Source organism: Cucurbita maxima, unplaced genomic scaffold (assembly GCF_002738345.1).
Source record: "Cucurbita maxima cultivar Rimu unplaced genomic scaffold, Cmax_1.0 Cma_Scf00027, whole genome shotgun sequence".
NCBI classification, from domain to species: Eukaryota; Viridiplantae; Streptophyta; class Magnoliopsida; order Cucurbitales; family Cucurbitaceae; genus Cucurbita; species Cucurbita maxima.
In genome coordinates, this window is record NW_019272043.1 from 2,123,578 (window position 1) to 2,138,771 (window position 15,194).

General features: G+C 35.0%; 2 protein-coding genes across 2 annotated transcripts; one reads left to right on the forward strand and one right to left on the reverse strand.

Moving 5' to 3' along the window:
• Positions 1-4,602: 4,602 nt before the first annotated feature.
• LOC111499585 (zeaxanthin epoxidase, chloroplastic) lies at positions 4,603-10,126 on the forward strand. Its single transcript, XM_023151177.1, has 16 exons — positions 4,603-5,369; positions 6,056-6,218; positions 6,330-6,404; positions 6,476-6,576; positions 6,664-6,779; positions 7,374-7,585; positions 7,813-7,904; positions 7,995-8,109; positions 8,211-8,314; positions 8,517-8,562; positions 8,670-8,734; positions 8,818-8,904; positions 8,986-9,040; positions 9,505-9,593; positions 9,682-9,769; positions 9,905-10,126. Exons 1-16 carry the CDS (start codon positions 4,852-4,854, stop codon positions 9,974-9,976), a joined length of 1,998 nt encoding a protein of 665 aa, XP_023006945.1. The 5' UTR covers positions 4,603-4,851; the 3' UTR covers positions 9,977-10,126.
• Positions 10,127-13,304: 3,178 nt separating this feature from the next.
• LOC111499624 lies at positions 13,305-14,796 on the reverse strand. Its single transcript, XM_023151230.1, has one exon. The coding sequence runs from the start codon at positions 14,701-14,703 to the stop codon at positions 13,507-13,509; it is 1,197 nt and encodes a 398-aa protein (XP_023006998.1). The 5' UTR covers positions 14,704-14,796; the 3' UTR covers positions 13,305-13,506.
• Between the last annotated feature and the right edge of the window lie 398 nt (positions 14,797-15,194).

Consider the following 15,194-nt stretch of genomic DNA (forward strand, 5'->3'; position numbering starts at 1 on the left):
TGTTTATTTAAAATGATTTTATAAAACTATCTTATGCAAGTTTCATGGTCTTTAATTTGTGATATCGTCATCAACTGTATAGGAATGTCTTGCCTTTATCTAACATATAAAAGTAACATATGTCTCGAGTATTTTAACATGAGGTATCATCATACATCTCATGTCATCATAGCATACTACATCATCATCATAACGTACCATAGCATCAAAGTATACATCACATCATCATAACATATTATATCATAATAACACATCATTTCAACATAGATGACACGTGCATGGGCCATTGGACACGTGCCAATCATACATAAAGCCAGTCTTTTGGCCGAGTTGATAGTAGGACCACTTACCTGGATTGATATGAACCAAGAGACATCAATCATACAATATACTTCAATGAAAATGTGAAGAAAATTCGGTTGAAATTATTAAAAGATATTTCAATTCATACCACATCGAACAAGAATGAAACTTTCATTGTTATAAATTTTAGGTGAATTACAATTTAGAGTTATTGTATTTCATCAATATATTTTAAGACTTTTATTTACTTTAAAGTTACATTTACACCGTGGTTAATTATAGTCCTAAAGTATACATAGGGGATAATTATACTCCTAAAGTAAACATAGTGGCTATATAAAGCCATATATGTTGTATTTGTAAGTAGACTTGAAAAATATATTAAAAGAAGCATTTGCTTTCCTTTAGCCAATGACTAAGTTTTTTTACAATTCTATATAGTTTAGGTTGCATGTAGAATCATTCAAGCTTGACATGATCAATCTTGCTTATGGAGTAATTCAAATCTCAAACAAGTGTTCTTGCCCTGAGAGATTTGATCAACAAGAATCATTCAAGCTAAATATGATCGATCTTGCTTGTGGAGTGATTCGAATCTCGAACAAGTGTTCTTGTCTTGAGATACTCGATCACCAAGGAAATCTAAATCTTACTTCCCTTGCCTTGATTCCATATCATTTGGTATCAGAATTTTAGGCTCAGATCAAATATACATTTTCCTTGGGTTGTTTATCTTTATTTTCAAGTTGTATAGCATATTCACAATTGAGTAATTAAAGGGACTAATGGGTTGGCTATTAAGTTGACCAAGAAATATTTATGAATTATTTCACCATATCATGCTTTTTTTTTTTCTTTTTTTCTTTTTTTTTTTTAGTTTAAAATTAAATATAATTCAATCCTTAAAGATGTTATGTCACTAACTAAAATATATTCGATTTCTTATATATACATGTTAAACTAAAAATGGTATATTAAACCAGTATTAGTTAATTGGACTATTATATATTAATAAAAAAAAAATAGAGATTAAAATTTTCATTTATAAGTGGTGATTCATAATAATTAAAAAAAAAAAAACAGGTAGTACAATAATATTAAAAACATGTATGACTGAACGCAGAAAGCCTTCCACTGGCAGGCGATCGTGTTTTTCACAGGATTTCTCGTTATTTGAAATAAAAAAACTCAAACTGCCAAAATATTATCGGTAATATTTTATCAAACCGTCCATTATTTTGTAAACTTTAGTCAATTTAGCACAACTCTTTATTTAGTTTATTATTTTAGTTTAAAGTTGTGACACTAAACTAAAGAATAAGAGTATTGGAGTTTAAAGGAAATTAAAGTTATTATCTATATCAACAATTAACGACCCTAATTTTCTAGGACATGCATGACATGACTGTAAAGTGTGAAACATTTAAAATAGTTCATAAATGATGTCATGTGATAAGGCAACTCTAATCCTTCGCACGATCCAAACTTTTGTTTTAACAAGAACTCTTGAATCAAAGTAATTAACATCTCCTTATACGAAATTTGGATCAACCAAGAGATAATGCTAGAATTAGATTATCTCTTATGATGAAGATCTAGAAGCAAGATTTGGAATCTTGTTCTAAATTGAGTCACTCCACAATCTAACTTGATCAAGGCTTGATTGAATGGCTCGGGTGCAATTCTACCATAAGAATTACTTGAAACTTAGAAATGGAAAATATGATACTCGGATTTCTAAGGGAAACGTCTCAATTTGAGATCTGAATTACATTCATCAACGAATCTGTTTTTTACATAACATATTGTGGGTATTTATAGTCTCCCGATAAAAGACGTTTATGGCCGGGATTCAATCCCGATATGTTTGTAGACGGGATTTATTCCCGATCCCCTTTAATCTCCACAAAGAATAAGTCAAATTGAACATTTGACTTTTACATAATTTATGAAATTAAACATAATTTTTTTAACAAATGTTGATAAATGAATTCCAATTTGTTGACTATTACTTATTAAATCTGGCTCTAGAATCTGGTTTGATCTTGCAGTCCAAATAATCCCATAAAATGACGTATCTACAATAGTAGTCATTAGTGAAACAAAAATACTTGTACAAACCAGAAAAGTAACTTCATTCCCAATGGGAATCGAACCCGCATCGTTAGCTTGGAAGGCTAGAGGTTATAGTCGACGTTGATTCATCATTTTGAAGGTCTCTAATTCAAAACCGAATGTGAAACTTTGGTTTCATTCGGCTCCTTTATAGAAGATGGATAAATTCTTACATGTAAGATGTAAAGAAAAAAAAAAAATGTCACCCATACATAACATCTATGTCAGCCTTTTCGTTTGAATGCATTCAAAAAGACCTAATTTATAGATGATCCCTATACAAGAGGAGATTATAACAATCTTTCAGGTTATTTATTTGGTTCCCTATTTCTATTTAATATAATCCTTAAGAAAAGTAGTTTGTTTCGGCCGAGCTAAAAAAACTATGTCAACGTCTCTAGTAAACCAAATACACTGTTTAATAGCTATTTTGTTTTGCTTCAATCTCCCTTATACAAAGAAAAAATTGAAGATTCAGTTACGATAAAAAAATTCCACCTTTATCCATGGATCCCTTATTCCTTCCATTGGAAGTATTGATCCAATTCAATAAAATTATGTTTCTTAATTTCGTGATCCAATTTTTTCAATTTCTAACTTTTTTTTTTTATACAAATCACGAGAATTTATATTTTTCCTCGAATCTTTCATCGAGAGATAAAAGGATTAAATCCTTTTAAGAAAAAAGTTTTTATCGGAATATTAATAATTCCGAAGCATCCCTTAACTATTAAGGGATTGTGGAATCCCTTAATATTAAGAGATTAATAGAAGGAATCACACCTTTACCACTAAACTATATTCACTACAATGCAATTATTGTATATAAATTGACTTTTTGTCGAAGACGAAAATAAGTCGTAGTAATAAATAATAAAAAGATCGGATCAGAAAAAAATCATGAAAATTCAAACGTTGGCGTATTTTCATCATGGCGACCCAAGAGATTAGGAAAAGAGGACTCATTTTAATTAAAAAATTAACAAGTTTTTTTAATTCTATTCTAGTAAAGTGAGAATAATGGTAAGAAATAGCACATTGATTCTATATCATGTTTTTGTGTATCATAGGAATCAAATAATAAATCTTACTATGATTCTTGTTGTTTTGATTTTTTTTGTTTCAAAAACATTTTTTAATTCTATTCTAGTAAGTGAGAATAATGTGTAACATAGCTGGTTTGAGATAATAGTTGGAATAATGGAAGCTATGTTGTGTATGGAATGATGTACATAAAATCCCGAAAATTCGACTTTACAAAAGATCTAATGTTTTTAATTTCTTGTCGGGCCAAACAGAAGCAGGTCCATGTTTGGGTTTGTCATTCTTTATAGGGACGAACCGAGTACTACACCTTCAAAAGGTAGAAGCTTCGCTTCTATGACAACTTTCTCCTTCCTTACTTCTTTTCTTTCTGACGACTAGCACAACTAGCTCGTGCATTACCGCATCAAAGGTGAAGACATGAAATGAGCTTCTTTTTCTTCATTTTCTTGAATAGAATGAATTTAGTAAAGGTCGAATATGCACACCATTGCAGTTCGAGGGGCCTTAGTCCATCCATTTTTTCCTTGAAATTTTTCACTTAATTAGTTTACACTTTGTTCATAGCTTCCTTAATGACTAACACACCCTAAATATAAATATAAAATAAGGTTTTATAGAAATGAAGCCTCAAACTCGTTTTATTCTTCGTGAGAGATCCTCATCTAATCTGTATAAATTCTAATTTTTATTTATTTATAATATAGTAATTCAAACTAAAAAAATTTAGAGATTTAAATTTTCTATCAGGGTCATCTTAGAATTGAATTTAATTCAACAACCAAATTAACAAGAATTTATACCGATTATTCAACAAATTCATAATAAAATTTGGATGTGAATTCAATAAAAACATTGATAGAAAAATCTGAGATACTCCTGTTTATAGCAAGAGAAAAGAACTTCCCTACCTAAATTGCTTAAAAAAAAAGTTAAATTTGTTGAATTTCTCCCTGCCCAGAAGTGTAAACATCCATTTCATGATATTAGTCTTCAAATTCGAACTCTACCACCAGAAAAAAGCAAACAAAAATTAACATTTATTAGTGGAGGGTACTCATTTTGAGCTGTGGGTTGCGATCGCTTTCGGTAGCAAACAAATAAAGATAATAGTGGTGAGCTAAACATGAACCACTAACCAAGATCTTTCTTCTTCGGTACACGGCCATCAAAAAAATGCACTTCAATCGTCCATCTATTACGTGGCCATTAAATTTCCACCACCACTCCCAAGAATTTCAGTGCTACAAGCCTCCTAAACCGATCCAATTTATCATTCAAAACACCCATCTCCATTTCTTCCTAGTTTAGCATCATCATCATCATCATCTTCTCTTCCTTTTACCTCTGCAAATTCTTCAATAGTTGTGGCTTCTTCACTGATCCACCATGGTCATGACCAGATTTCACAACCCTTTTAATCTTTCCTCCTCTGGCTTATCAAGGACCTGTTTCCCAGTTCCAGTTTTCCGGGATTCCTTAGTTAAGATTTCGCCTAGTCAGAGAAGTGCCTGTAATTTTGGGGGTAAAACAGCATGTGGGCAGAGGAAGAAAGTATCCCAAGTGAAAGCCGCCGTCGCAGATGCACCACCGGCGGAAGGGACGACCGGGGAAATCAACCGGAGCTTGCCGACGAAGAAGGCTCGGATACTAATAGCCGGCGGTGGAATTGGAGGGCTGGTTTTTGCTTTGGCGGCGAAGAAGAAAGGGTTTGAAGTGATTGTCTTCGAGAAGGATATAAGTGCCATTAGAGGAGAGGGGCAGTACAGGGGGCCGATTCAGATACAGAGTAATGCTTTGGCTGCTTTGGAAGCCATTGATTTGGAGGTTGCTGAAGAAGTTATGAGAGTTGGCTGTATTACTGGAGATAGAATCAATGGACTCGTTGATGGGGTTTCTGGAAATTGGTATGAATTCCTTTGTTTTGATTGATTATTCGTGAATCTATTGATACCCTTTAGAATCTGATACTCTCTAGAACGAACTTTCATGGATTAAAATTGGACTTACTTTTCAAAACTATGATTTAGCTGACACTATCATGTTAACATCTGAGACATTTGACCCAAAAAAGATTAATGATATATTGCAGTGTAAGATTTGTTGTCTGCTAGAAGTTGTTGGTAATATGTCTTTAGATTAGGTGCATAAAAGGAAGGGGTAGGGTTCTTTGGAAATGTGTCTTTAAGGCTTCTTTTAAGAGAAAAAGTTTGCATCTGCCTTGGGCTAGTCTTGGTAAACATAAGAGTTTACCTTTAAAGCTTTTATTTACGTTATCGTTGTCTAGAAAGATACTAAAAAGTTTTACGAAACAAGTCGTGATTGTTTCGTAGTTTTTAACTTTTGTTTGGCAGCATCACTATGTGTGAGGTTCATTGATATGTCACGTAGAAGTAAGAAGACTGTTCGTTAAGATAAATTTGGAATATGAACCTACGAACAAATGGGAATGAATCGGATTTGTCGTCCAACAAATGGAACTTATCACAAGATTTCCCTTTCTTACTCGGTTTGCTGAGTTTATTGCTATATATTATTTGAGATGCCAATTTTCAGATCTCTGTTACATGAAGAATATGTAACTCGTTGCCAGGTATGTCAAGTTTGACACGTTCACTCCTGCAGCAGAACGAGGACTTCCTGTCACAAGGGTTATCAGTCGGATGGCATTGCAACAAATTCTTGCTCGTGCTGTGGGTGATGATGTTATTATAAATGATAGTAATGTTGTTGACTTTGAGGATAGTGGAGATAAGGTAATATCCCATCGCAGTCCGTTTCTTGTGCTTGCAAAAAACCGAGCTTATAGCTTCATGATAAAGATTATGGTTACATGGTACATCTGTTTCTGCATTATGTGCCTTTAGGTGAAAGTGATTCTTGAAAATGGACAGCAACATGAGGGTGATCTCCTGGTTGGAGCTGATGGTATATGGTCAAAGGTACTACTAATATATATTACTAGTTCTTCATGTTCTTAGTGATATTCATGTTGTATGATTTATGATATCAGGTCAGAAAGGGCCTATTTGGACACTCAGAAGCAGTATATTCTGAGTACACTTGCTATACTGGTATCGCCGACTTCATACCAGCTGATATTGAGACTGTTGGGTAAGATTAAACTCTTTATTGCAATGTATGTAGACAAAGTTTTTGGTATTCTGTTCTAAGACCTGTCTTTTGATTCATATTCTGAAGGTACCGAGTGTTTTTGGGACACAAACAATACTTCGTTTCCTCCGACGTTGGTGGAGGAAAGATGCAGTGGTATGCATTTCACAAGGAACCACCTGGTGGCACTGATGCCCCTAACGGTACGTCTACGGTACCTTTTGTAATTGGTTGAAATCACGCCTCCTCTAGTAGAGAGGAATAAATCTGTTCTTGAAAATATATGAATTGAGATATCGATTTTCTAAAATGTTCTTAATTAGATTTTACCTCAAATAGTTAGCATGGTTAATTAAGGAGTATGATTCTCATGGTAAATTAGTGAAGCGTCAATTGATGAGCAAAAAATAACAAGAAAGAGGAAGGAAGCAAAACTATATTGGCTCGATAAAAAATGATGTATGTCCACTCAGGCCCGACACTAATGACAATCGGCAAGCTACAGTTTATAGAACTCTCTTGTACTTGGAATGTCTAATTCTCGAATGAATAACACGACTCTTCATACCATCTTCTTTTTGTCTTCTAACAATAAAGCGTTGCCACTCGTTCTAGCTAACTCATGCTCAATACATGATCCCAGGCACGTGCAGTTTACATGAGTTCTTACCACTCTGCTAACTAACTTATGATGGGAACAATAGAAGATGATAATGACAACTCTACCATGATATAGAATGTTAGGAGTTTCCGAGGGTCATACTTTCTTGAATAACATTTGATCGGCTTCCTGGCAGGCAAAAAAGAAAGACTCCTCAAAATATTTGAAGGTTGGTGTGACAATGTTATAGATCTGATACTTGCCACTGATGAAGATTCCATTCTTCGACGTGATATATACGATCGCACACCCATTTTCACATGGGGAAAGGGTCGCATAACTTTACTTGGAGATTCAGTACATGCTATGCAGCCAAATATGGGTCAAGGGGGATGCATGGCTATTGAGGTTCTCATTTCCATCTCGAGTTTCTTGATTTATATCTTTTGATCCATACTAAGTTCATTGCTGATAAGTTCTAGCGTCTATAAATTATCCGTCGCCTCTAATTCTTCTAGGACACCGCACATTGACATTTCTTCCTCTGTCACTCTTCTGCTGAAGTAGGAATTTCAAATGCGATAAAACCAGGTTAACGTGTCGTTATTCTTACCATTTCTTTCCGGTGATTACAGGACGCTTATCAACTTGCACTTGAGCTGGATAAAGCTTGGAATGAAAGCGTAGTCTCAAGATCTCCTATTGATATCGTATCTTCGATGAAGCGGTACTGTTTCTGGCCTGTTAATATTTTTTATTACTTTTTTTTCCTTCTTAATTTAATTTTATTAATCAGTTTTCGAAATGATCATCCTAGTTATGAGAGTACTAGAAGAATTCGGGTTGCTGTAATTCATGGAATGGCAAGAATGGCTGCAACGATGGCTTCCACTTATAAAGCTTATTTGGGAGTCGGACTTGGCCCTCTTTCGGTAAGAAATTAATGGAGAGTACTAACTTCCAACTATAGATTTAACTTTTGTGTGAGGCAAGGCTGCACGGTATGACTGATGAGTTTCAATCAATCGTCTAGTTTTTGACACAGTTCCGAATACCGCATCCCGGACGTGTTGGTGGAAGGTTTTTTATCGATCTGGCAATGCCCTTGATGCTTAATTGGGTCTTAGGTGGTAATAGGTAAGTTCTTAAAAACCTCTCTTTCATCGTTCTTCTTTCGAAAGGAAGACGTATTTAGTGAAAACTTACACAGTTCAAAGCTTTCATTACACTTGAGAAGTTATTAACATACCGTAGAGAAGGATGATACTCGAGAAGCTCTCTCCCACGAGTAGGAATATGATGAGAAAAATTAACATAAGAAATCATTTTTTTCCTGCAGTTCAAAATTAGAAGGGAGGCCACCAGCTTGCAGACTCTCAGACAAAGTATGTTATCTAGCATTAATTTTTTATGATCAGTCTCATTTTAATTTTTTATTTTAGTCATTGAAATTTATTTTCTTGAAATAATGTACCGTTGACAACCTATGAAGGCGAATGATGAATTACGTAAGTGGTTTGAAGATGACGATGCCCTGCAGCGTGCTATTAACGGAGAGTAAGCTCATGGTCCCGATTGTTCGTTTAATGTTAACTTTGCATCTGATCTTTGCATTAAAATCGAACGTGTTTTCTTATTAGATGGTTTCTGTTACCGCAAGGAGACGAAGCTAGTGTTTCGCAGCCCATTCGCCTAAGCAGAGATGAGAACCAGGCTTGTTTTATTGGGTATGGCTTTGTGTTCTGTTCTTTCTGTTGGAATAAAAAAATTTGGTTGCATTTGCTAAGGGCATTCTCTTATGGTTGCAGAAGTGTGGAACGGGAAGTGGAGTCAGGGTTGTCAATCGCCTTACCATTGCCTCAGGTGAATTGATTATGCTTAAAGAATTCCATGAGATCACATGAGAGGAGAACGAAGTCTTCCTTATAAGAGTATGGAAACCTCTTCCTAGTAGACGCGTTTTAAGACCTCGAGGGGAAGTTCGGAAGGGAAAGTCCAAAAAAGACAATATCTGCTAGTAGTGGGTTTGGGCTGTTACAAATAGTATACGAGCTAGATACTGGGTGGTGTGCCAGCGAGAACGTTGGGCCCCAAGGAGGTGGATTGTGAGATCCCACATTGGTTGGAGAGGGGAACGAAACATTTCTTATAAAGGTGTGAAAACCTCTCCCTAGTAGACGTGTTTTAAAATCTTGAGAGGAAGCCCGGAATGGAATGTCCAAAGAGGACAATATCTACGAACGGTGGGGCTTAGACTGTTACACTACTGGGGTTTCAAAGTTGAATCAATCTTACTAACTTGTTCCCATTATCCTTCCGAATCGCAGGTTTCAGAAAAGCACGCCCGTGTCCATTACAAGGACGGGGCATTCTTCTTGACTGATCTGGGAAGTGAGCACGGCACTTGGCTCTCTGAGTAAGTATATTTTATGAGGCATCTCTAAACTCTGAAAAATAGAAGTCAGTCTGTAGCTGATGATATACATTTGCAAATACGATTGCAGTCACGAAGGACGATGGAGCCGTGTACCTCAAAATTTTCCAGTACGTTTCCATCATTCGGATGTCATTGAGTTTGGTTCTGATAAGAAGGTAATACGAAAACTTGAGCGTTTTGTGTTTAGTCCTGAAACTTTTCTGGTCCACAACGTTGCATCACTTGGTCGAGAATGAATTCGTGGTCTCGTAAAGTTGTTATGAATTGTTTATATTTTTGAATAAATGCAGGCAGTATTTCGCGTGAAGGTGATAAGATCTGCTGTTGAAAATGATAAAGAAAAGGTAGAGGTAAGGTCATGAGACAACGTGTGAAATCTCCATCGTTGAGTTGTTGTTAATTCTAGGAATATGTACATAAATTATTGAAAGCAGTGGAGCACTCTAAATCTGCTGATTTTGAATGCAACAGATAGAATTGTATTCTCTGTAAAGATGCATGCACCTCCACAACCCACCACCCTGTATTCATATTTATAACTATACATGTCTTTGGGCTCGTTAATTTGATCTAATAACGTTGTTGAAGAACACCACCTTTAAATTTAAATATCCATGAATTTTAAAACGATAAGAAATTGTTGACGGTAAGAACACTTGTTTGAAACTTGAATCACTCTATGATTCTAAGCCTATAGAATTATTGATAGTAAGCATTTATTTAGTTTTAAAAGAAAACCTTCTACTTCGTTTGAGGTGAACTAAAAATACTAAATATTACTCAACAAACAATCAAACTATAAGAGAGATGTAGAATGATTTCATTTCCATGGCATCTTCGATAAATTTCGTCCACCTGTATGGGCTACGTTGAAGTAGGAAAATGTGTCTACATAGCTGGTACGACGGTTCATTGGGTTCTACTGGATGCATAATATTTCTTTACACATGATCTACACACATGCACATAAGCCCACTTGGCAGCCTCATTAGCATACCTTCTAGGCTTGATTATGGGCTAGCACATGCTTGTGCTACCAAGAGTCAACTTAAAGGAAAGAAACGTGAATAATATTATGACATACACATCTATACATAATGTGAGAGAAGTAATGCAATTGAACATATACATAATGTAATGCCCACGTTTCGGATTCGGAATAGAATTTGGAATATGGATTCAACACCTTATAATTTCGACATTCTCTTGCATCCCATAGATACAGTCACGTTATTTACTCTTCGCTTTTAAGAGTGAAGATTATTTACTCAACATAGAATTATTTTAGTAAAACACGTTTAATCGTAGAGCTCATATGATTGAATCACCGAAAAAAAATGAACTTTATTAGTATAAATAACTCTCGTGGAACCACTCCCATTTTTCTTCTTTTTTCCTCTTTTTTCAAACCAATGCAAATTTCAATCTCGCTTGTTTCAATACCTTTTTCTCTTTTAACTCTTTTTTTTTCCCTACTTTTTTGGATTTTGTTGACTAATATAGTTTTTTTTTTGGCCTTTCAATTCTTTTATTTATCTTTTTTAAAAATTTAAGCTTCCAATATTTATTAACCTATTTAGTTTAGTTTTATATATTATTAAAATTATTCTTTTTGAAAATTTTAGGATAAATATCCTTTTTATATATATAATTGTTTATTTTATTTGATGATCTACTTTTTAAAATCCTTCTTAGAAATCTCATCCAATTTTTAGAAAATATTCTCTATACTTTCCATTTCTTTTCAATTTCTTCGATCAAACAATTTTGAAAACTTGTCATTATTAGATCTAATCTTCAAATGTGTCGGTCGGTCAATTGTTTGTCACTCTCTTGAAATGGTAGATTACTTTACAATTGCGAATTGCAAAATGTTTAGTGACTTCAATTTTCTCGAATAGTTGGTGAACTTTTTTTCTTTCATTTTTGTGATGAAATTATAGGCCACCATAGAGACAACAATAGATGTAGGTAAACAATTTCGTGTTTGAAAACAAAAGGTGGAGACACTAAAAGCACAAAAACAAGTTACACTCAAACGGTGCAACCTACAAAACGTAACAAATACATGATTGAAAGACACATATCTAAATGGTTCTATATGAAACGATGAAGGGACCGATTCTTACTCATAAAGTCTAATAGAGAAAAAGAGAAGAATAAGTTGAAGAGATTGAGGCTGACCATAAGTCAAAGACGGTCAACCCAAGGTAAAGATTGAAACCCGTCAAGTAAATGTTCTTGACGAGACAAGTCAAAGGCTACGATTGTTGAATGTTATTCTCTAAAGACTTGTAATTAATGATTATTTTAATAATTTTATTTACAATATAACTTTAGTTTCTACTAGTTGGATTTATGCTCTAAGGCCTCATGATTAATTATTTAATTTTTAATAATAATTTTATTTACCATATAATATTATTCATGATATGATAGGAATGGAAATATTCAAGGTTAATAATAACATATTTAAGGATCATATTTAAGTAATAACTTAAAGGATCTATAATATATATATATAAGATTAAATATCTTATTTTGGTAATACTATTAAAACAACGTATTTTGCCGTTACAAACAAGATCAACTAGGGTGTAATGATTATATTAATGGACGCACTGTATTCCGAATTTTTTTTAGGGGGCTCCTACATGCATAGGTCTTGTGTTCATCAGCACTATGACACGTTGAAGCTATGCCATTGACGATGCCAAACTAGTGAGAATGAAACAAAAGAAAAAGACAAGATTGCAAAAGGTCAATAAGAAGAGAACTAAAATAAAAGAAATCGTTAGATTAAGTTATGGTAGATTCATAATCTACCCTCGAACCTAAATCTTTTTCAAATACCAAAATTAAAAAAAAAAAAAAAAAAACAAAAAGAGTCCCTATTCCTCAATTTGAGATAGATTTTCTCAAAAGAATACACTCAATTTTGCCTCTCTTTTCTTTTTCTTTTATCAAAACATGAATTTTAATTACAAATAAATTGTAATTTATTTTCCACCATAAATAGCAAAATGGTAATATTTATTGTCATTAATATTTTTATATAGAAAAAAAAAAAAGGGAAATGTTTGTAATGAAATGACAAGAACGCGGCATCGTGGCGAGTGGCGCGTGAATCTCGATACTGCAATCTGAAAGCACAGTTACACGTGCGGGTGTACGTATTAGTTCAGCAAAACTATGCTGTTTGTCATTTCAACATAATAAAACCAAATAATATCTTCTAATTAATTATTAATTATAAATAAACTAGTATTTAGTGGCCATTTATTTTATTTAATGTTTTGAGTTTAACCGGAAATAAATTTAAAGATTGAACGTCTCTCTTTTTATCAAAGATATATATTTTAAATAATTGAGATAAGCTTAAAAAGATACTCGTTCATGTTCTTTATTTGAATGGTATAAATGATGATGAGAGGGTTCTTCTTTTTAGTAAGTCAGGGTCATAAAGGTAAGATAGATTTAATTGACCAATCATAGAAAAGTATTTCAATTTTATTTGATAAATATGGACGACAATATTATTAATACTAACACTAAAATTTAAATTTTTAACTATAAATAGAATTTAATCAAGTTTAAAATATAGATTAATTAGAGAGTATTTATAATTTGTAATTTAACTTAATGAAAGGAGAAGAAAAGTAAAAAGTAAATAATTTTTTATCCTTTTGTATAAACTTTGTCCAAATAGTACAAACTCGTAATTTCCATATACCTCTTTTTCTTTTTTTTTTTTTTTTTTTTTTTTTTCCCTTTTACCTAAAACGAGGAAAGAGGGAAAAAAAAGGGTAAAATACAGTTCGGAAATCGAATGCCTTAAACTTCGAAAATATATATATTTTTGTTTTAAAAAAGAGAAAAATACAGTCACGTATCATGACCGGGAAACCGACTCAGCCAGTTTCCCAATTCGCTCCACCAATTCCGCCGAGAGCTTCTTCGCCGGTTTCCTCTCCTTCTCCGGCCGAAAATCGAATCCAAACGCCTCCGAAACCTCTTCGGAGCTCCACCCGGCCCGTCTCAACGAACCGGAAAACCGGTCCACTTTCAAAAGCAGAGCATCCAAAACTGCCTGATTATCCAACATAACCATTTCGCCGTCGAAGAATCCTGATGCTGAGACATCCACCATCTCCGCCACCTCCGATTCACTCCACCCGCCCGATCTCAAAACTGATCCTAATTCTCCAATATACTCCCCAACCCACTTCGGGATTTCGGATCTTGGCAACTCGAAGAACCGATCCGGCGAGGAATTCGATGACGACGACGAGTTTCTCCGCCGCCGATCCACGGCGGCGTCGCTCCAAAACTCGACCCACCTCGGCGTTTTTACAACCCCCGAATCTAAGCTCCGTCGCGAGAAATTCGTGGACGATCCAAAGGACTTCTCGGCGAGAGACCTCTGTTTCGAAAACAGAGGACCCGAATCGGAATCGGAAGCAGAGCATCGAAAGAGAGACTCCCGTTCGAAGAAATCCGACAAATCAAAGCCACAGCAAAGAACTCGACTCTCATCGACAAAGAAGATCGGATTCCCAGCCAAGGGCGGGTTGCAGGGAATGTAGCAATGGTTGAAAATGGGGATCAAAACAGGAGCTCGTTTAAGCGAATTTCTCGCAACCCGTAAGGCCTTTTCCGGTTCCGCCGGCCTGGGACCCCAAGAGCGAGACCAGAGAGTGTTTCTAGCGATTTGGAAGGAAATTGCAGCAATTGGTAGGTCGAGGGAGGACCGAAGATGGAGGCGTGCACCGGAGGAGCGCCAGTCAGGAAAACCGGGGCCAACGGGGAGGCCAGCGGAGAGAACTGCCCGGAGATCAGGAGGAAAGGCGAAGCGGAACTCAGCCTCAGCTCGGGCGAATTCCGCATCAGAGAGACCGGGTTGAACGTCGACGCCGGAGTTTCGTAGATGGGTGAGGACTTCATCGGCAAGAGAGGAGAAGGAGAGGAGGCCGTTGCGGAGGGGGGCGGAGGAGGCGGTGGAGGTAGCGGCAGCACGGGCGGAAAGACGGCGGAGGCCGGCGAGGTGGGCCGGGTTAAGACCAGTCATTCTCCGGTCGACGTCGACCATTGGTAATGGGTAAAAGTGCGATTGACTCAGGGGCGGACTGTGAGAGAGAGAGAGAGAGGAAGAAGATTTAGAAGAAGAAGACGATTAGTGCTTTTTGAAGAGAGAAGTTTTGATGTATAAAAGTGATTTTGTGGTTATTTATATAGCATGCTTTGGAAGTAGGGCCCTCTTCAGATTTTATTATTATTTTTTTTTTAAATTACTTTTTCATATCTTTATTTATTTAATTTATTCTAGGCTGTATTCATTCTGTGTCTAGTATGTTTTATTAGTTAATTTATTTACGAAAAATAATGGCGTTTTTTTTTTAAAAAAGAAAAAAGAAAAAAAGAAAAATTATAATGGGTAGTAAATTTGTTAAAAATTTGATTTTCTTTTTTTTTTTTTGCAATATGACCATTTTCCTTTTCTTTTAGATTAAAATATGCCATTTTTATTATTAATAGAGTATATTTTGATATACCATAAAGTATATCATCATTATATCGATA